This window comes from Bombina bombina, chromosome 7 (genome assembly GCF_027579735.1).
Source record: "Bombina bombina isolate aBomBom1 chromosome 7, aBomBom1.pri, whole genome shotgun sequence".
NCBI lineage: Eukaryota > Metazoa > Chordata > Amphibia > Anura > Bombinatoridae > Bombina > Bombina bombina.
In genome coordinates this window covers 116,478,808-116,499,400 of record NC_069505.1, presented here as the reverse complement: position 1 = coordinate 116,499,400, position 20,593 = coordinate 116,478,808, and the positions used below count along the sequence as shown (strand labels likewise).

General features: G+C 38.4%; 1 protein-coding gene across 1 annotated transcript in view; it reads left to right on the top strand.

The window, feature by feature from the left end:
* Positions 1-20,593, top strand: part of PARVA (parvin alpha) — a 293,074-nt gene that overhangs the window by 260,430 nt on the left and 12,051 nt on the right. Inside the window, exons 10-12 of the mRNA XM_053720259.1 lie at positions 2,351-2,419; positions 3,817-3,918; positions 4,960-5,032. Of these exons, the coding sequence (XP_053576234.1) occupies positions 2,351-2,419; positions 3,817-3,918; positions 4,960-5,032 (244 nt within the window). The remainder of the gene's footprint in view (positions 1-2,350; positions 2,420-3,816; positions 3,919-4,959; positions 5,033-20,593) is intronic.

The window sequence follows — 20,593 nt, the reverse complement described above, 5'->3', positions numbered from 1 at the left end:
CCTCTGAGGGGGCGGAGAGGATAAGGTGCAGGAACTGCTCAGGCAATTCTGCACCTCAAGCTTTTAGAAGCTGAAAATGTTTGGTAAATTTTCTCTTTCGTGTTGGCCAGTCTTCAAAAATTTCCAGTGCTGGTCTGATTTCCCAGTCTCTCCCTTTTTCAGCAGACAGCAGATTTAAGATATACCTTTATTATATTTATATAGCAGAAAGCTACAACAAAAATGTATTTTTTTTTTTTTTTTTTTAAATGTAGCCACCAATCTGCACGAGCTAACCAGGTTGGTGAACCAAAAATGTGGTGGCTCCTAAGCTTACATTCCTGCTTTTTCAAATAAAGATACCAAGAGAACAAAGAAAATTTGATAACAGGAGTAAATTGGAAAGTTGCTTAAAATTGTCTGCTCTATCGGAATCATTAAAGAAAAAATGTTTTTTAAAGTGAAACTGAACCCAATGTTTTATTTTCCTCTTATAAAGATGCTAAAATCTTTAGAAATGAGAGAATTGTTTAGGCCATTGCATAGTCTTAGTCTGAAGAAATTTAGCGTGTCACTGTAGTTAGTACTAGGAACACTAAATTGTGCTTTGCCTAATCTAAATGTAAAAGTTTTGTTTGTTTTTTTAAATATGCTAATCATTGTTACTACTTCCACATTTTCCACCTTCTAATTATGGTCTCGTTTTTATGGTTGGTGCAAATGTTGAGCTGCAAATCATTAAAGGGACGGTAAACACTGACTTTTATATGCCATATTTAGTTAGGTATAACAACACAACTTTTGCAATATATTTTTCCATATTTATTTTGCCCCTTTCTGTGTAATTTATCTATAAAAATTGAGCAATTTCTAATTCTTAGAACTCGAAATGCACTGTGTTGACTTATCAAGGCTAACTCTGCTACATATATGTCCCTAATTGGCCTCATCTGATAATAGCTGTAGAATAATGTACTTTATACTAACTTTATCACTGTGGCTAACCTGTTGGCTAACGTGTACAGACTAAAGCCAAGATTGCCTCCTCTAAATATGGCAAACAGAAGGTGGAGTTTGGCTCTAGTATAAAGGATGTTAATTTGTTTTATAAACACTAAAACTTGGATGATATGTTATTCTATAGCAATACAACAGAAATATATTGGAATTACAAGGTGTTAACTGTCCCTTTTAACCAATTTGACAGGTTTAAAGTGTTTTTGACTTCCTCATGTAGTCTTTCACATGTATGTATGTATGAATTTCAACAGGTGTTAAAGGGACATTAAACACTTTGAGATGGTAATATAAATGTTAAATCATATATATATAAAAAACTCTGCAATATACTTTCAGTATTTTGTTTTCTTTCCCTGTAATTCCATTCTGAAATTGTGAGCTTTTCAATTCCTGTTAGAAATGGAAGTGCAGAACACTGTTATATTCCACACAGTCATTGGCTGCACACTCTAGTGACCTATTTATTACTGTCCCTAATTGGCCACAGTAGAGAAGGTAACCTAAGTTACAACATGGCAGCTCCCATTGTTTTATAGACACTAAAACTTTACACTTATTATTTTATAAATCTACATGTTATTCTCAGACTAATCTTTTCTTTGAATGCATCATTCTATCTAGCATTTATTTAGTGTTTAATATCCCTTTAAGAGTAGCCCTAATCTCTTTTTTTTACTGTTTAGCAACTTACTGTTTTTTACTGTTTAGCAAACGGTTGTTTGAGTCTTCAGAGTATATTACTTATCAACTTTAACCCATTGGTATAGATTTATTTTACCCATGTGATTTTAAAATTTGTAATAAACTATTTAATTAACATATGTTTGACTTTGATATCTATTTAAAGGGATACTAAACCTAAATTTTTTCTCTCATGATTCAGATAAAGTATGCAATTTTAAGCAACTTTTTGCTTAACTATTTTACCTCAATTTTTCTTCCTTCTCTTGATATCTTTATTTGAAAAAGCAGGAATCTAAGCTAAGGAGCCGTCCCATTTTTGGTTCAGCACCCTGGGTAGTGCTTGCTGATTGGTGGCTACATTTAGCCACCAATCAGCAAGCACTAGCCAGGTGCTGAAGAAAAAATGGGCCGGCAACTAAGCTTTTACATTCCTGCTTTTTCAAATAAAGATACCAAGAGAATGAAGACAATTTGCTAATAGGAGTGAATTAGAAAGTTGCTTAAAATTGTATGCTCTATCTGAATCATGAAAGAAAAAAATTTGGTTTAGTATACATTTAAATTTAAAGGGAAAAATTCCACTGTTCCATTAAGCCATGCTTTTTCAACCCTTCCCCATTCATATTGCTTCTGTGTCATATGCTTATAGCATTTTCTTATATTTCAGACTCTAATCACATTTGTGAATAAGCACCTAAATAAATTGAATCTGGAGGTCACTGAACTTGAAACACAGGTAAGAAATGCAATACACTGCAGCACATTTCAGTGAAGGGAAATATCGCCATTAGACATGGCTGTTTGTTTGCCTATCTTTGGTGTATGTTGCCATTGATAGGTTTGCTACCTTATGCATCTAGACTAGGGATGGGCAAATGTTTTGCAGCTTAAGAAAAATATAAAACGAATGTTAACACATTTGTTCAATCTTTCCAAATTTTGAATGTTTGTACAACATTCTAACATTTGTTTAATGTAATAGAATTGTTAATGCAATCTTTAAGTGTAATATTAAATTCAAATTTTTCTAATTCGAATATTGCATATTTGAATCAAATTATGCAACATTCAAATTAGAAAAATTCTAATGGAGCTATTTTAATAGTATTTCTAATGCTCCCTTTAAATTAATATTCAAATTATACAATATTCTAAATATAAATTGTGTATCATTTTACTAAATTCCCTACCACATGAACTATTAAACTTCTGAATAGCATTTGTTAAATTGAATGTTACATTCGAAATTTCAAATGTGGATATTCGATCTAATTATGAACATTCGAAAATGAAAGTAACATTCGATTACCGAATTTGAATGAATTTTTGTTCTTATCAGCATTCGTTTGTCCAAAACAAATGTCCACAGGATTATTCTTTCTACCAAACAAATGACAATTTCAGCACATTCGCCGATCCCTAATCTGGACAGCACTTTTCATGTTACTCCCTGCACTATGTGTAACTCATAACTGTCTAGGAAAGCTTGGCCAAGATGGCAACCCTAACTGGTTGCTGTAGTGCAGTAAACTACCGTATTTTCATATTCAGAACCATCACAATCCATTAAAAAATTCCATTTAAATAATTTTGCACTACAACAGCTAATTAGATAAACTATGCTCACAAATAAAAAAAAAAGATTATATTAATTTTACAATTAATTGTTTCAGTGCTAACAAATGTAATCCTATATTGAAAGAACATGGTAAGGAAAGAGTTAATTGCATGCATGTAAAGCAAGAAGGGAACAGGCATAGTTACGGCATAGTAAGGGTGCAGCCTATTTTAGCCCACTTGTGCATTTCACAAAGGAGAAGCCTACCTGTAGTTTATCAGTTTTTGCAGCTAAGTCCAAAATATTCTTTTCAGCCTAGTATATATGACACGAATAACTAGTCTAAATGTAGGAATCTCTGCTGATTGGGAAATAATTCAGATGTATTTCAGGCTGCCAAAGTCAAATTTACATCAAAACCAACCACCTATTTAGAGAAAGTGAGAAAACAGGTTTAGCGCATGCGCATCTATTTGTAGGCATCTTCTGTAGGATAGGATCAAACCTCTACTTAGGATGTTGCGCCTGTTCACACCACTTGTAATGACCTAGATCTCTCTCTCTCTCGCGTGCAGTTCGCTGATGGGGTTTATCTAGTACTGCTGATGGGACTTTTGGAGGGATATTTTGTTCCTCTGCACAATTTCTTCTTGACTCCAGACAGCTTTGAACAAAAGGTAATAATCAGTCACACTTTTGTAGGCTAACTGGTAGTTTCTCGCCTATTACTTTTCATATACAGCATGATTATTATGTTGCATTTTATTTTTACAAATATTTAAAAATGAAATGCTTTTTTATCAGTGGTATATTTTGTGCAATGAGTAGTTAATGGGAGATCCTAATACTGTACTATACATACATTAGATCATGTCATTTATGCATTACTCATCCTAGGTAACCACAAAAGGGTTAAACACATAAGTAAAGTTTTTAAAACAGGACTGCACACACTGGAGATCGCAAACAAAAACACTTCACATCTGTGTGCAACATCCACTCCTGATTGGTTTACCGTCTGCTTTTTGCTGGGCGCTGTAATGCTTGTGCCTCTGGGAGATTTTACCTATGTGTTTAACCCATTTATGGGGGTTAAACACATAGATATCTGGGGTCAGTGACACAAACATTACATGTACTACCAAATAAGAAAATGTCCTTTTACTATTTGCAGCTGTCTCTTAAAGGGACAGTCTAGACCCAATTTATTTTTGTATTATTTATTGTTACGTACCGACAAGCATCTTGCAACAGGTTTCACATCTATAAGCTTGTAAGAAGTACATCAAACTTAGATAATCATTGCTTGTTAGCAGCCGAAAATAGCCACCCAGACTCCGCCCACAGCTTTCTTCTTGTCCAGTTAGCTGTTTTCTTGTATGACAGTTTAGCAATGCATGTGTAATATTTTTTAGCAGTGCACGTGTAATATTTTTCAGTTAGCTATTTTATTTGGAGAAACTTCACATACCAAAATATACCAGCAATATCTGGGGCGGAGCTTGGCGGCCATTTTTGGCTCCTAACAAACTGTGAATATTTAAATATCTCATGTACTTCTTACCAACTTATAGATGTAGGACCAGTTGCAGGATGCTTCTCTGGTATGTAGCAATAAGTGATCAAAATTATGTATTGGGTCTAGACTGTCCCTTTAAATAAATAAAAAGTCTGATTATACACAGTCAACTAAGCATAATCTTTTTTCTAATTACCAGGTCCTGAACGTCTCCTTTTCCTTTGAACTTATGCAAGATGGTGGTTTGGAAAAACCAAAACCTCGTCCTGAAGGTACTTTTGTGATCAGCAAGTAGCCAGAGCTGGTTAGGTTTATAACTAGGGAAAAGGTTGCTTGGATAGTTTTATTATATTGTTATGGGTCAGATCTGGTCTGGTAGCGGGAGCGTGTTAGATTGAGTTTAATGGCGCGATTGGGCCGGCTGGGAATAGACAGCGTGCCACAATGCGCTTCTGAAAAAAACAGACCCGCTCAGTAGAGCAAGGAGCGGCGTTCTGTAAAAGTCATTTTCTTAAGTAAATATCTATTTAGCCCTTTGTTTTATAACGCTAGCGCTAAGCTAATGTTATATAATTCTGCACTTTGTGCAGAATTATGGAACATTATTTGGTACGTTTACTGGCCCTTTAACCCTTTAGTAGAAAAGGCTGCAATAAAATGCATCACAATGTGTTAAAGACCTCTGTAGCAGCCAAGGGGTAAATCTCATTGCTAACCCCACCTATAACCTGCAACATTTTAATATGCAACAATAAAATTGTGCCCTTTTGTCTGGGAGATTTCAACAGTAAACCACATAGCACATTTTCCCAATCCTTCTTGCATGTCTTTATGCCTCTAAAATGCAGAGCTCTGAGCTATACAGTATTTTGGAGCTTGTTTCCTCCTGACATTTTTCCTGATCTTTGTATGTTCCTGTTGTGCAAAGTTAAAGGGACACTGAACCCACATTTTTTTCTTTCGGGATTCAGATAGAGCATGCAATTTTAAGCAACTTTCTAATTTACTATTATCAATTTTCTTCATTCTCTTGCTATCTTTATTTGAAAAAGAAGGCATCTAAGCTATTTTTTAATTCAGAATCCTGGACAGCACTTGTTTATTGGTGGGTGAATTTATCCACCAATCCGCAAGAACAAACCAGGTTGTTCACCAAAAAAGGGCCGGCATCTAAACTTACATAGTGGAATTCCCAGCTCCACCCACTCTGTTGAGCCACACCCCTAGCATGAACTAATCATTCCCACTCACTGTACAGAGCTCCCCAGTTCCAATGGCTTAGTTATAAATGTTAGGAAGAATAAAAATGTCTTAACCAAGGAAGTTGTAACTGGTTTGTATAAAGAGTGAAGTTTGTAATTAAAGGAATAGTCTAGTCAAAATTAAACTTTCATGATTTAAATAGAGCAGGCAATTTTAAGCAACTTTCTAATTTACTCCTATTATAAAATTTTCTTTGTTCTCTTTGTAGCTTTATTTGAAAAAGCAAGAATGTAAACTTAGGAGCACCCCCATTTTTGGTTTAGCACCTTGGTAGCAATTGCTGATTGGTGTCTAAATGTAGCCACCAATCAGAAAGCACTGCCCTGGTGTTAAACCAAAAATGGGTCGGCTCCTAAACTTACATTCTCTCTCTTTCAAATAAAGATAGCAAGAGAACGAAGAAAAATTGATAATAGCAGTAAATTAGAAAGTTGCTTAAAAATGCATGCTATATATAAATCATGAAATTTTTGACTAGACTATCCCTTTAAGTCTGCTTTGGCCCAGTCAACAGAAGTGGGTAAAAAGGCATGGGAGCCTAGGAACTTGCATGTTTTGACTAGGTACTTGAAATACTTTATGATTATAATATAAAGTGATTATACATAGTAAAACACATTAGAATATATTTCTTTCCTAAGACATGGAGAGTCCACGGCATCATTCCAATTACTAGTGGGATATTCACTCCTGGCCAGCAGGAGGAGGCAAAGTGCACCCCAGCAAAGCTGTTAAGTGTCACTTCCCTTACCCATAATCCCCAGTCATTCTCTTTGCCTTTGTCAATGGAGGACGTGCGAAGTTGGTGTCTGAAGATATTTAATCCTTTTATGGGTATTTTTTCCCTGCAAGCAAGGATTGGGGTCTAACTGTGTCCATGTCAATCTCTTACGTAAGAGTAGTGGTGGCTTTTAAGCAGTTAAAAAGTGGAGAGGTAGTCTTTGCTTTACTTTTAACATTTTGCTACCCCTTTGCAGAAAGCCAGAGTTAGTTACTCTGTTCTTTCTTTTTCTACAGGTCCATGACAGGGGGCGAAGAGCCTGTCACACCTAAAAAGCAGCATCTGTCCTGCATAGATCTCAGGTAAGTGCCTTATCCTTCTAGGTATTGAAGGACAGCAGCACTTAAGCGGTTAATCCTCATTATGATCCAAATTAGGACATATATCCTTTATAAGAAGGATTCTTAGGACAGATTATGGCAATGGGATATAAATTTCCTTATAAATTAAAGGGACACTGAACCCAAATTTTTTCTTTCGTGATTCAGATAGAGCATGACATTTTAAGCAACTTTCTAATTTACTCCTATTATCAAATTTTCTTCATTCTCTTGGTATCTTTATTTGAAATGCAAGAATGTAAGTTTAGATGCCGGCCCATTTTTGGTGAACAACCTGGGTTGTTCTTGCTGATTGGTGGATAAATTCATAAAAAAAGTGCTATCCAGAGTTCTGAACCAAAAAAAAGAAGCTTAGATGCTTTCTTTTACAAATAAAGATAGCAAGTGAACGAAGAAAAATTGATAATAGGAGTAAATTAGAAAGTTGCTTAAAATTGCATGCTCTAGCTGAATCATGAAAGAACAAATTTGGGTTCAGTGTCCCTTTAAGGATACTTTATTTGGAATAAATACAGTTTTGGTTTATATGTGAGACGTTACTTGGCTAGAGGGACTTATATCTCTATTGAGAGATAAAGGTCAGAAGGATTGTGTGTTTCATTACCGCAATACAGGGCACGTTGTTTTGTGTATTCTGACATGTTTTGGAAAACAGTTAGAGACACTTATTTTTATTAAACGGTAAATCCATGAGCAGTTTAATTTTCATGCTCTTTCTAGTGGCGCAGTTAGTTTTTCACCTCGATCACCGGAGCGGAGCTTAATGAGCATTCATTACGCGGAGGTGTATCGCATTGCAGGGCTCTGTCGGATTCTAAGTTTTATTATACTTTTCATCAACAGATCGTGTTTTCAGTGCTAGAAGGAGAAGATCCTTACAGAAAGGTCTAGTTTTCCTCTGTCTAGTGGGGTGTCAATTCCTGTCCGGTTGTAACTTCAGGCAATCTGAAAGGTTGCTTTGAAGGATTCTTTATTGTTCTCAAAAATTAAAAATTTCTATTAAATTTTGTCAGTTTTTATTCTTTTAAATTTTCTTACTGTTGAATTCTGTAAAATGGGTTCAGGGTTAGATCAATCTATGTCTGTTGATAAATGCTTACTATGTTTAGAGGCTCAAATTGTTTTGCTAATGCAATTTTGTTCTTCATGTTTATCCAAAACGTTAAAATTTAAAGAAGAATTACTCTCTTCTAAGACAAATGTCTCTCAGGATAATGCTGTGCGTGACATGCCTGAGCTTTCTCCTCAAACGTCCCAGGCCTTGATGGTTTCCAATACTGTGCCTTATGTGTCCTCTCAACCTCCTAGGGGTGTTTATTTACCTGGGGATTTTGCCGCTCAGATTACCTCTGCAGTAACAGCGGCTTTGTCAGCTTCCCCTTCTTCGGGTAAGCGTAAGAGAAAATCTAAACATTTGACCACTAGTAAGGTTCCTGACCCCTCTAAATATGCACTGGCTAACCTTTCTCAATTGTCTAAAGAGGAAAATACTTCAGTAGCTTCTGAAGGTGAAATTTCAGACTCTGACTCCTTGGTGGGGAAATCTTCAGAATCTGAATAGGTTAATTTTAGATTTAAGCTTTAACATCTTCGGTTACTTCTGAAGGAGGTTCTAGCTACTTTGGACGACTCTGAACCTTCGGTTGTTGCCAACCCTAAGACGTCTTCTAAACTGGATAGAGTTTATAATTTTTCTTTTGATGATGTTTTTCCTGTTCCTATGAAAATTTCAGAAGTTATAGCACAGGAATAGGATAAGCCAGGGGTCCCGTTTTCCCCTTCCCCTGTTTTTAAAAAGTTGTTTCTTTCATGTAATTGTAATGAGCTAGTGACGTATGGGATATACAATCCTACCAGGAGAGGCAAAGTTTCCCAAACCTCAAAATGTCTATAAATACACCCCTCACCACACCCACAATTCAGTTTTACAAACTTTGCCTCCTATGGAGGTGGTGAAGTAAGTTTGTGCTAAGATTTCTACGTTGATATGCGCTTCTCAGCATTTTGAAGCCCGATTCCTCTCAGAGTACAGTGAATTTCAGAGGGATGTGAAGGGAGTATCACCTATTGAATGCAATGATTTTCCTCATGGGGATCTATTTCATAGGTTCTCTGTTATCGGTCATAGAGATTCATCTCCTACCTCCCTTTTCAGATTGACGATATACTCTCATATTCCATTACTTCTACTGATTTTCAGTACTGGTTTGGCTATCTGCTATATATGGATGGGTGTCTTCTGGTAAGTATGTTTTCATTACTTAAGACACTCTCAGCTATGGTTTGGCACTTTATGTATTTATATAAAGTTCTAAATATATGTATTGTACTTATATTTGCCATGATTCAGGATTCAGTATATTTCCTTTTGCAGACTGTCAGTTTCATATCTGAGATATTAAATTTTTTGGGAAAATTTATTTCTTACCTGGGGTATAGTCTTTTTTCAATTGACTGTCATTTTCAAAATTCGCGGGCAGAATTAAGCTCGCGAGGGCGCAAAATGCTAAAGTTTATTCTTGACGCAAGATTTTTTTTGCCGCAAAGTTACATTCGTTGATGCAAATTCGTCATTTCCGGCGTCTTAGTTGATGCCGGGTCCTTTCACAAGGTTGCGTCATCTATGACGGGGGTGTGTGGTTTCCAGACGTTTTTGGCGCCAAAAAATATTTTTTCTGTTTGTTGTGCGTCATACTTGGCGCCAAATATTTTCATTATTTAAGACCCCATTCTTTTTTGCCTTTTTTCTATGTCAGAGGGCTATGCTGTTTGCATTTTTTCCCATTCCTGAAACTGCCATATAAGGAAATTGATCATTTTGCTTTATATGTGTTTTTTTTCTCTTACATTTGCAAGATGTCTCAATCTGATTCTGTCTCAGAAATCACTGTTGGAACCCTGCTGCCTGATAACAGTTCTACCAAAGCTAAGTGCATTTGTTGTAAACTTGTGGAGGTTATACCTCCAGCTGTGGTTTGTAATAGTTGTCATGATAAACTTTTATATGCAGAGAATGTATCCATCAGTAGTAGTTCATTACCTGTTGCTGTTCCCTCAACATCTAATGCACAAAATATACCTGTAAATTTAAAAGAATTTATTTCTGATTCTATTCAGAAGGCTTTGTCTGCCATTCCGCCTTCTAATAAACGTAAAAGGTCTTTTAAAACTTCTCATAAAGTTAATGAAATTTCAAATGACCAGCAACATACTGAATTATCCTTCTCTGATGAGGATCTATCTGATTCAGAAGATCCTGCCTCAGATATTGACACTGACAAATCCTCTTATTTATTTAAAATGGAGTATATTTGTTCTTTGTTAAAAGAAGTGTTGATTACATTAGATATGGAGGAAACTAGTCCTCTTGATATTAAAACTAGTAAACGTTTAAATTCTGTTTATAAACCTCCCGTGGTTATTCCAGAGGTTTTTCCAGTTCCTGAACTATTTCTGATATGATTTCTAAGGGATGGTTCAGGCCTGGTTCTTCTTTTATTCCTTTATCAAGGTTTAAAAATTTGTATCCTTTGCCAGCAGTTAGATTGGAGTTTTGGGAAAAGATCCCCAAAGTTGATGGGGCTATCTCTACTCTTGCTAAATGTACTACTATTCTTACGGAAGATAGTACTTCTTTTAAAGATCCTTTATATAGGAAACTTGAATCTTATCTAAGGAAAGCTTATTTATATTCAGGTCATCTTCTTAGGCCTGCAATTTCTTTGGCTGATGTTGCAGCTGCTTCAACTTTTTTGTTGGAAACTTTAGCTCAACAATTATCGGATCATGATTTGTCTAGCATTGTTAAGTTGATTCAACATGCTAATAATTTCATTTGTCATGCCATTTTTGATATTATCAAAATTGATGTTAAATCTATGTCTTTAGCTATTTTAGCTAGAAGAGCTTTGTGGCTCAAATCTTGGAATGATGATATGACTTCTAAGTCCAGATTGCTATCTCTTTCTTTCCAAGGTAATAAATTATTTGTTTCTCAGTTGGATTCAATATTTGCAAATGACACTGGGGGGAAGGGAGTTTTTTTGCCACAGGACAAAATAAGGAACAGAAACCTAATCCTTCCCCCAAGGAATCTGCTTCCAATTGGAAGCCTTTTTCAAATTGGAATAAATCCAAGCTATTTAAGAGATCAAAGCTAGCCCCCAAGTCCGCATGAAGGTGCGGCCCTCATTCCAGCTCAGCTGGTAGGGGGCAGATTAAAAATTTTCAAAGATATTTGGATCAATTCGGTTCAAAATCATTGGATTCAGAGTATTGTCTCTCAGGGGCACAGAATAGGATTCAGAGTAAGACCGCCTGTGAGAAGAATTTTTTCTCTCACTCATTCCGGCAAACCCAGTAAAGGCTAAGGCTTTCCTGAAGTGTGTTTCATACCTGGAGTTATTTGGGGTAATCATGCCAGTTCCGTTTCAGGAACAGGGTCTGGGGTTTTATTCAAATCTATTCATTGTCCCAAAGAAAGAAAATTTATTCAGACCAGTTTTGGATCTAAAGATTTTGAATCGTTATGTGAGAGTACCAACTTTCAAAATGGTCACTATAAGGACTATTCTGCCTTTTGTTCAGCAAGGGCATTATATGTCCACAATAGACTTACAGGATGCATATTTTCATATTCCGATTCATCCAGATTACTATCAGTTCCTGAGATTCTCTTTTCTAGACAAGCATTACCAATTTGTTGCTCTTCCTTTTGGCCTAGCGACAGCTCCAAGAATCTTTTCAGAGGTTCTAGGTGCCCTACTCTCTGTAATCAGAGAGCGGGGTATTGCGGTATTTCCTTATTTGGATGATATCTTGGTACTCGCTCAGTCTTTACGTTCTGCAGAATCTCACACGAATCAACTAGTGTTGTTTCTTCGAGGATCAATTTGCCAAAAGGTTCTTTGATTCCTCAGACAAAGGTCACCTTTTTAGGTTTCCAGATAGATTCAGTGTCCATGACTTTGTCTCTAACAGACAAGAGACGTTTGAAATTGGTTGCAGCCTGTTGGAACCTTCAGTCTCAGTCATTCCCTTCAAAGCTATGTGCATGGAAGTTTTAGGTCTCATGACTGCAGCATTGGACGCAATCCCCTTTGCTCGTTTTCATATGAGACCTCTCCAGCTTTGTATGCTGAACCAATGGTGCAGGGATTATACAAGGATATCACAATTAATATCCTTAAATCCCAATGTTCGACTTTCTCTGACTTGGTGGTTAGATCACCATCGTATAATTTTAGGGGCCTCTTTTGTTCGGCCAACCTGGACTGTGATCACAACAGATGCAAGTATTTTAGGTTGGGGAGTTGTTTGGGGATCTCTGACAGCACAAGGGGTTTGGAAATCTCAAGATTACCAATCAATATTTTGGAACTCTGTGAATTCTCAGGGCTCTTCAGTTTTGGCCTCTGTTGAAGAGAGAACCATTCATTTGTTTTCATACAGACAATATCACAACTGTGGCATATGTCAATCATCAGGTTGGGACTCACAGCCCTCAAGCTATGAAAAAAGTATCTCGGATACTTCTTTGGACGGAATCCAGCTCCTGTCTAATTTCTGCGGTTCATATCCCAGGTATAGACAATTTGGAAGCGGATTACCTCAGTCGTCAGACTTTATATCCGGGAGAATGGTCTCTCCACCCAGATGTGTTTTCTCAAATTGTTCAGATGTGGGGACTTCCAGAAATAGATCTGATGGCATCTCATCTAAACAAAAAACTTCCCAGGTACCTGTCCAGGTCCAGGGATCCTCAGGCAGAAGCAGTGGATGCATTGACACTTCCTTGGTGTTATCAACCTGCTTATATTTTCCCTCCTCTAGTTCTTCTTCCAAGAGTGATCTCCAAAATCATCATGGAGCAATCGTTTGTGCTGCTGGTGGCTCCAGCATGGCCTCACAGGTTTTGGTATGCGGATCTTGTTCGGATGTCCAGTTGCCAGCCTTGGCCACTTCCTTTAAGGCCAGACCTTTTATTTCAAGGTCCGTTTTTCCATCAGGATCTCAAAATCATTAAATTTGAAGGCATGGAAATTGAACACTAGCAGGCCCATTTATCAAAGGGCTTGCGGACCTGATCCGCAAGACCTCGCTAAATGCGGAGAGCAATACGCTCTCCTCATTTAACATTGCACCAGCAGCTCACAAGAGCTGCTGGTGCAACGCCGCCCCCTGCTGACTCGCGGCCAATCGGACGCCAGCAGGGAGCTGTCAATCAACCCGATCGTATTCGATCGGGTTGATGTCTGGCGATTCCTGTCCGCCTGTTCAGAGCAGGCGGACAGGGTTATGGAGCAGCGGTCTTTAGACCGCTGCTTCATAAGTTGTGTTTCTGGCGAGTCTGAAGACTCGCCAGAAACACGGCCCTTCAAGCTCCGTACGGAGCTTGATAAATGGGCCTGTTAGTGCTTAGTCATAGAGGTTGCTCTGACTCAGTGATTAATACTATGTTGCAGGCTCATAAATCTGTTTCTAGAAAGATTTATTATCGAGTTTAGAAGACTTACATTTCATGGTGTCCTTCTCATAAATTCTCTTTGCATTCTTTTAGAATTCCTAGAATTTTACAGTTTCTTCAGGATGGTTTGGATAAAGGTTTGTCTGCAAGTTCCTTGAAAGGACAAATCTCTGCTCTTTCTGTTTTATTTCACAGAAAGATTGCTAAACTTCCTGATATTCAGGCTTTGGTTCGTATCAAGCCTGTCATTAAGGCTTTACAGGCTCCTCTGTTTGAGCCTATGCATTCTTTGGACATTAAACTACTTTCTTGGAAAGTGTTGTTTCTTTTGGCCATCTCTTCTGCTAGAAGAGTTTCTGAATTATCTCCTCTCCCTTGTGAATCTCCTTTTCTGATTTTTCATCAGGATAAGGCGGTTTTGCGGACTTCATTTAAATTCTTACCTAAGGTTGTGAATTCTAACAACATTAATAGAGAAATTGTTGTCCCTTCCTTGTGTCCTAATCCTAAGAATTCTTTGAAGAGATCCTTACATTCTTTTGATGTGGTAAGAGCTTTGAAATATTATGTTGAAGCTACTAAAGATTTCAGGAAGACTAGTCTATTTGTTATATTTTCTGGTTCTAGGAAAGGTCCGAAGGCTTCTGCTGTTTCCTTGGCTTTGTGGTTAAAGCTTTTGATTCATCAAGCTTATTTGGAGTCGGGTCAACCCCTCAGAGAATTACAGCTCATTCTACTAGATCAGTCTCCACTTTGTGGGCTTTTGCAGCAACTTGGTCTTCTTTGCATACATTTACTAAATTCTACCGTTTTGATGTATTTGCTTCTTCGGAAGCAGTTTTTGGTAGAAAAGTTCTTCAGGCAGCTGTTTCAGTTTGATTCTTCAGCTTATGTTTTAAGTTTTTCTTTTCATTTATGAGAATAAACTTATATTTTGGGTTGTGGATTCATTTTTTTCAGCGAAAAATGGCTGTTTTTGTTTTAACCCTCCCTCTCCAGTGACTCTTGCGTGGAGTTCCACATCTTGGTTATTGCTATTCCATACGTCACTAGGTCATGGACTCTTGCCAATTATATGAAAGAAAACATAATCTATGTAAGAACTTACCTGATAAATTCAATTTTTTTCATATTGGCAAGAGTCCATGGGGCCCACCCTTTTTTATGGTGGTTATGATTTTTTTGTATAAAGCACAATTATTTCCAAATTCCTTTGTTGATGCTTTTTTACTCCTTTCTTTATCACCCTGCTACTTGGCTATTCGTTAAACTGAATTGTGGGTGTGGTGAGGGGTGTATTTATAGGCATTTTGAGGTTTGGGAAACTTTGCCCCTCCTGGTAGGATTGTATATATCATACGTCAGTAGCTCATGGACTCTTGATAATATGAAAGAAATGAATTTATCAGGTAAGTTCTTACATAAGTTATGTTTTCCTGTTGCTGACTCTATTCAAGACTCATGGCACACAATTCCTAAGGTAGAAGGTGCTATTTCTACTCTAGCTAAGAGAACTACAATTCCTATAGAGGATAGTTATTCTTTTAAGTATCCTATCGATAAAAAGCTGGAGGCTTATTTAAAAAAGATGTATGTCCATCAGGGTTTACAGTGGCAACCTGCGGCAAGTATTGCCACGGTTGCGGAAGCAGCATCTTATTAGTGTGATGCCCTTTCTGATCTGATTTCAGAAGAGACTACAGTAGAGGAGATCCAAGACAGGATCAAGGCTCTTAAACTAGCCAATACCTTTATCTGTGATGCCAATATGCAGGTAAATAGACTGGGAGCTAAGATATCTAGCTTCACTGTTTTAGCTCGCAGAGCTCTGTGGTTAGAATCTTGGTCAGCAGATGTTTCTTCAAAGGCCAAGCTTTTGGCTTTGCCCTATAAGGGTGGAACTTTGTTTGGACCTGGTCTGGCGGAGATCATTTCAGAGATTACGGGTGGAAAGGGATCTTTCCTACCTCAGGACAAGAAGAATAGACCTAAGGGTTGTCAGACTTCTAATTTTTGTTCCTTTCGGAATTTTAAGAGACAGAAGTCCTCCTCTTCTTCCAAACCAGACCAATCTAGGTCATCTTGGAAATCCAGCCAGCCCTGGAATAAGGGAAAACAAAACAGGAAGCCTTCCGCTGACTCTAAAGCATGAAGGGTCTGCCCCCGATCCAATTTTGGGTCAGGTGGGGGGCAGGCTTTCTCTTTTTCGACAGGCTTGGATACGCAGTGTCCCAGATCCATGGGCTTTTGACATACTAACCCAGGGTTACAAAATAGGATTCAAGTCTCGCCCTCCAAGGGGCAAATTTCTCCTATCAAGACTATCCTCAAACCAGGTAAAGAGGGAGGCCTTCTTAAATTGCATAATGGACCTATCCTCCCTGGGAGTTATCGTACCAGTCTCTCTAAAGGAACAGGGTCTAGGATTCTATTCAAATCTATTTGTGGTTCCCAAAAAGGAGGGAACATTTTGACCAATCCTAGATCTCAAGTGCCTCAACAAATTCCTCAGGGTTCCGTCCTTCAAGATGGAAACTATTTGTTCCATTCTTCCATTGGTTCAGGAAGGTCAGTTCATGATGTCCATAGACCTGAAGGACACGTACTTGCACGTTCCCATTCACAGGGATCATTACCAGTTCCTAAGGTTTGCCTTTCTGGACAAGCATTTATTGCTCTTCCGTTTGGTCTTGCCACAGCTCCCAGAATTTTCACGAAGGTTCTGGGAGCTCTATTGGCAGTGATCAGATCCGAGGGAATTGCGGTGGTGCCTTATCAAGACGACATCTTGGTTTAGGTGTCATCTTTGCAACTAGCAAATTCTTAGAGATGTTTTCTACGTTCCCACAGGTGGAAAATGAATCTGGAGAAGAGTTCTGTAATTCCATCTACAAGAGTGATTTTCCTAGGGACAATCATAGATTCTCTGTCCATGAAGATTTTCCTGACGGACGTCAGAGAATCCAAACTTCTGGCTTCTTCCCATAAACATCATGGAATTGAGAGCAATCTTCAATGCCTTAACAGCTTGGCCTCAATTATCTTTAGTCCGGTTTTTAAAATTCCAGTCGGAAAAATTTCACCTCAGTGGCTTACATCAACCACCAGGGAGGGACTCGGAGCTCCTTGGCCATGAAGGAGGTGACTCGCATTCTGCAGTGGGCAGAAGCTCACAATTGTCTGCTATCTGCCATACACATTCCAGGAGTGGACAGTTGGGAGACGGATTTTCTGAGCAGACAGACCTTTCATCCCGGGGAGTGGGCTCTCCATCCAGAAGTGATCTCAAGGATAACCCTCAGGTGGGGGGTTCTGGAGTTGTACTTTGCACAAGGAAGTCCTTGTCAATCCACCAAATAATACATGGATCCCATTGGGTGAACCAATGACAAAAGGCATATATGTACATCCACCAATCAGCAGCTAGCTCCCAGTAGTGCATTGCTGCTGCTGAGCCTACCTAGGTCAGCTTTAAGGATAACAAGAGAACAAAGCAAATTAGATAATAGAAGTAAAATGGTAAGTTGTTTAATATTCTGAATCATGAAAGTTTCATTTTGACTTTAATGTCCATTTAAGTCTGAAAATTGTGGGTTTTCCAGTCCTGAGAATTGATAGTGCACAATGCAGACTCCACATGCCTAACCATAATCCATATATGTCCCTAATTGGCCTTAGCCGATATTATTATAGGGAACTGCAAAACAATAGAGATTTTGTTAATAAAAGGGTCTATTCCAATCTTACTAAAATTATTGTTAAGCATCAGCTGTTATCTTTTTGATTCAAAACACAGCAAAGGTTGATAGCTCCCAAGATATTCAATCTCCATTTACCACAAAGGGCACTGTTAACAACCTATAATGACGGTCACAAGAAAAAAAAATGGTTTATGTTTTGGTTTTATGGGGTTTTTTTTGTTGTTTTTTTAATAGGTAATATATAGTCAGTAATTACTTATGCTCCCATATAGCAATACGGGGTACATCCAGTCCATTCCTGGAAGTTTCAAGTGAAAGAGACTCTTCCACCCCGGAGTCTGTCTCTAGGAAAGTGACTATATCACTCCCACGCAACGTTTCGTACCCTACAACGGAAACCTCGACAAAATGTATAACAAAAGTAATCATTGGTCTAACTCCTAAATCACCCACCCATCACATCTGCCTCTTGGTTTAATCAAATAGTCTGTCAGCTGGCCTTGTAATCTGTATCACCAAACCTAATTCGAAACTGCATTTCCGAGTCTTAAGCACACTGTGAATCAGACTCTGGGAATTGGAGTCTCATTACTTCAACTAATCATCCAAAGCAAAAAACATTTCATCAACGCAGCTTTGAAAACATAAAAACACTGTTGAAACTTTAGGTATACATTGATATTGATATCTGTATTCATTTTAGAAGTGCTGTTATATAGTTATGTTTTTGCATGTTTTTACATTTAATTGATGATGGTTTCCAATACCTCCAGATGCGGAAGATGGTGACCACAAAAGAAACCACAACACACCAGGCCGCTATCTTCTGCATTTGGACGTATCCGAAACGTCCAAATAAACATATCTAGTAATCAGTATCTGTTTTGTTTTTTTATTTGGCGCAATTCAATCGTCATTAAAAAGGAAAGTTTTTGGTATGGGCAGTGCCAACTTGTTTTTTTTGGTCCAATCATGCCCAGATCAGTGGCTATTGTGTGTTATTAATCGATTTGTGGGTGTTGAGAGTTCCTTTGGCTATTGTATTCGATGTATCCATCTTGTTGATATTTAGTCGATATTGTGTGGTATGTGATTTCCAAAGCCAATGTTGTCCATGTATCGTATGGGTCACTTTTCTGATATCGGATACAATATTTTTCCAAAAGGAAAATGGTGTTGGATAGTAATCACTACGATGCAGAATAATGCATATTGGGAGCAAAAAAATAAATAAATAAACACAATTGAAAAGATTGGAATCAACCCCAGAATGAGAGTGACAAGCCTGGACTAAAACAGTAACAGGTTCTGATTGGCTCCTCCAAATACAGCAAGTGGGGAGTTTTGCCACTGAAAAATAACAACAGCTAAACAATGCTAATGTGTTTGGAAAGTTTTCATTTTTGGCTAGTATGATAATTTAAAGGGATATGAAACTCAAAAATGTTCTTTTGTGACTAAGACAGAGCATACCATTTAAAAAAAAGTTTCCAGTTTACTTTTATTATGAAATTTGCTTCGTTCCCATGATATTCTGTGTTTAAGAGATACCTAGGTAGGCAACTAGAGCACTATATGGCAGGGAATAGTGCTGCCATCTAGTGCTTTTGCAAATGGATAACATTCTTGCAAAACTGCTGCCAAATGGTGCTCCAGAAATGGGCCGGCTTCTAATAATGTCTCAGCTTTTCAACTAAAGATACCAAGAGAATGAAAATAAATTGATAATAGAAGTAAATTAGAAAGTTGTTTAAAATTGCCTGCTCTCGACTTCCGGTGGGCGGGCGCTGAGAGTGGAATCAGGGGAAAGGAGCTCCGGACCCTTGGCCCCTACTTTGAGCTGGAGACACTAGAAAAGGCCCATAACTAGCCAAATTCCTTGGCAGGGAATAAATACCCCTGTCCGGAGCACTACGGTAAGGAGTCTGACACCCGACTCCCCCGCCGCGAAGCGCAACTAGAGAGGAAGGCAGAGGAGAGTGGCTGCAATAAGGGCGGCTGAAAGACAGGGCATAACAATAGCCCAGAATTGTACCGGAGGGCTCCTTCAAGATCTAGAGCTCCAAGTGAGGTGCCCCAAGCAGAAGGAAGGAGAAAAGACCGGGTGAGGGGGTGAGTGGAGCTTTGGCGGCAAAACGCCATCTTGACATAGCTGAGGGGAAGGTGAAGTGACGCACACAATATTACATAGTGCTAGCCCCCGCAGAGACACACACCATAAGAAGCCTGAGAAGCTAAACGCCAAACACGAAACTTACACAGACAAGGGAGAAAGGCCCCAGATTGTAATAGGATTTGAGAGTTATAAACGCTATTGCTGCATATCAAGCGGTAGGCCAGGGCCTGTGCTGTGCTGAGACTTTATTATTTTATTACTGCAGCAAACAGCCTCACCCACTGGTGGCAAACAACAAAGAAATATTCAACACAATCCCAAATAAAAACACAGTAAGACAAAGGACTATAAGCAAACCCATCAGCCACATATCAAGCATAATAGTTGATTGCTAATTTGCTGAGCAATATAGCAGGGGAGGTGTAAGACAGGACCTGCAGAGACATATCACAGAAGACGGCAGGAGAGTCCTATACAGATATTCCACATATACCTCGGCTGAGGGATTACAAGATCAAGCCTAACTCTCTGATCACTCAATTTTTTTTTTTTTTTTCTCTGTGGAAGTTGAGTATACACAGGCGCAACATACAGGCTGCGCTAGACAGAACCACATAAGCAGCTGAGAGTTACTTCTCGCCAGATCCCATAGAGAGGGTCACCCTCAAAGACATCACTGACATTCTCATTCATTTATTTGATATAAAAAGCTGTGATAACGCACCCCACCACAATGCAGGGCTAATCTGAATGGGCTCACGCTCCCCCGCTCACCCTTCCTTTATGTTTACTGAACATTGCAAGATCCTCTAAAAGACCTGAGACACCCAGACCTGTTTTTAGCGGTCCATTATCCTTATAAAATACATAACACCATATATGTGTACAGTTGAAGCAACAACTGTGGAACTCTCAACGCTGTATGCAAAAGTATTACGACTCATACTCCAAGAAAACGGACACAATGACAAACAGGCTAAAGAACGCTGATAAAAGAAAGCACCAGGTGGAGAGTCACCAAGCTCCAGGGCCTGCGGAAGATGCTGGATCCAATAGTCTCATGGATGCCCACCCAATTGTCTCACAAATCTCAGCGTTGTTCCTACCCAAGATAGACCAACTCCAAACAGGTATGGATTCTCTTACAGCCGAAGTTAAATCCTTT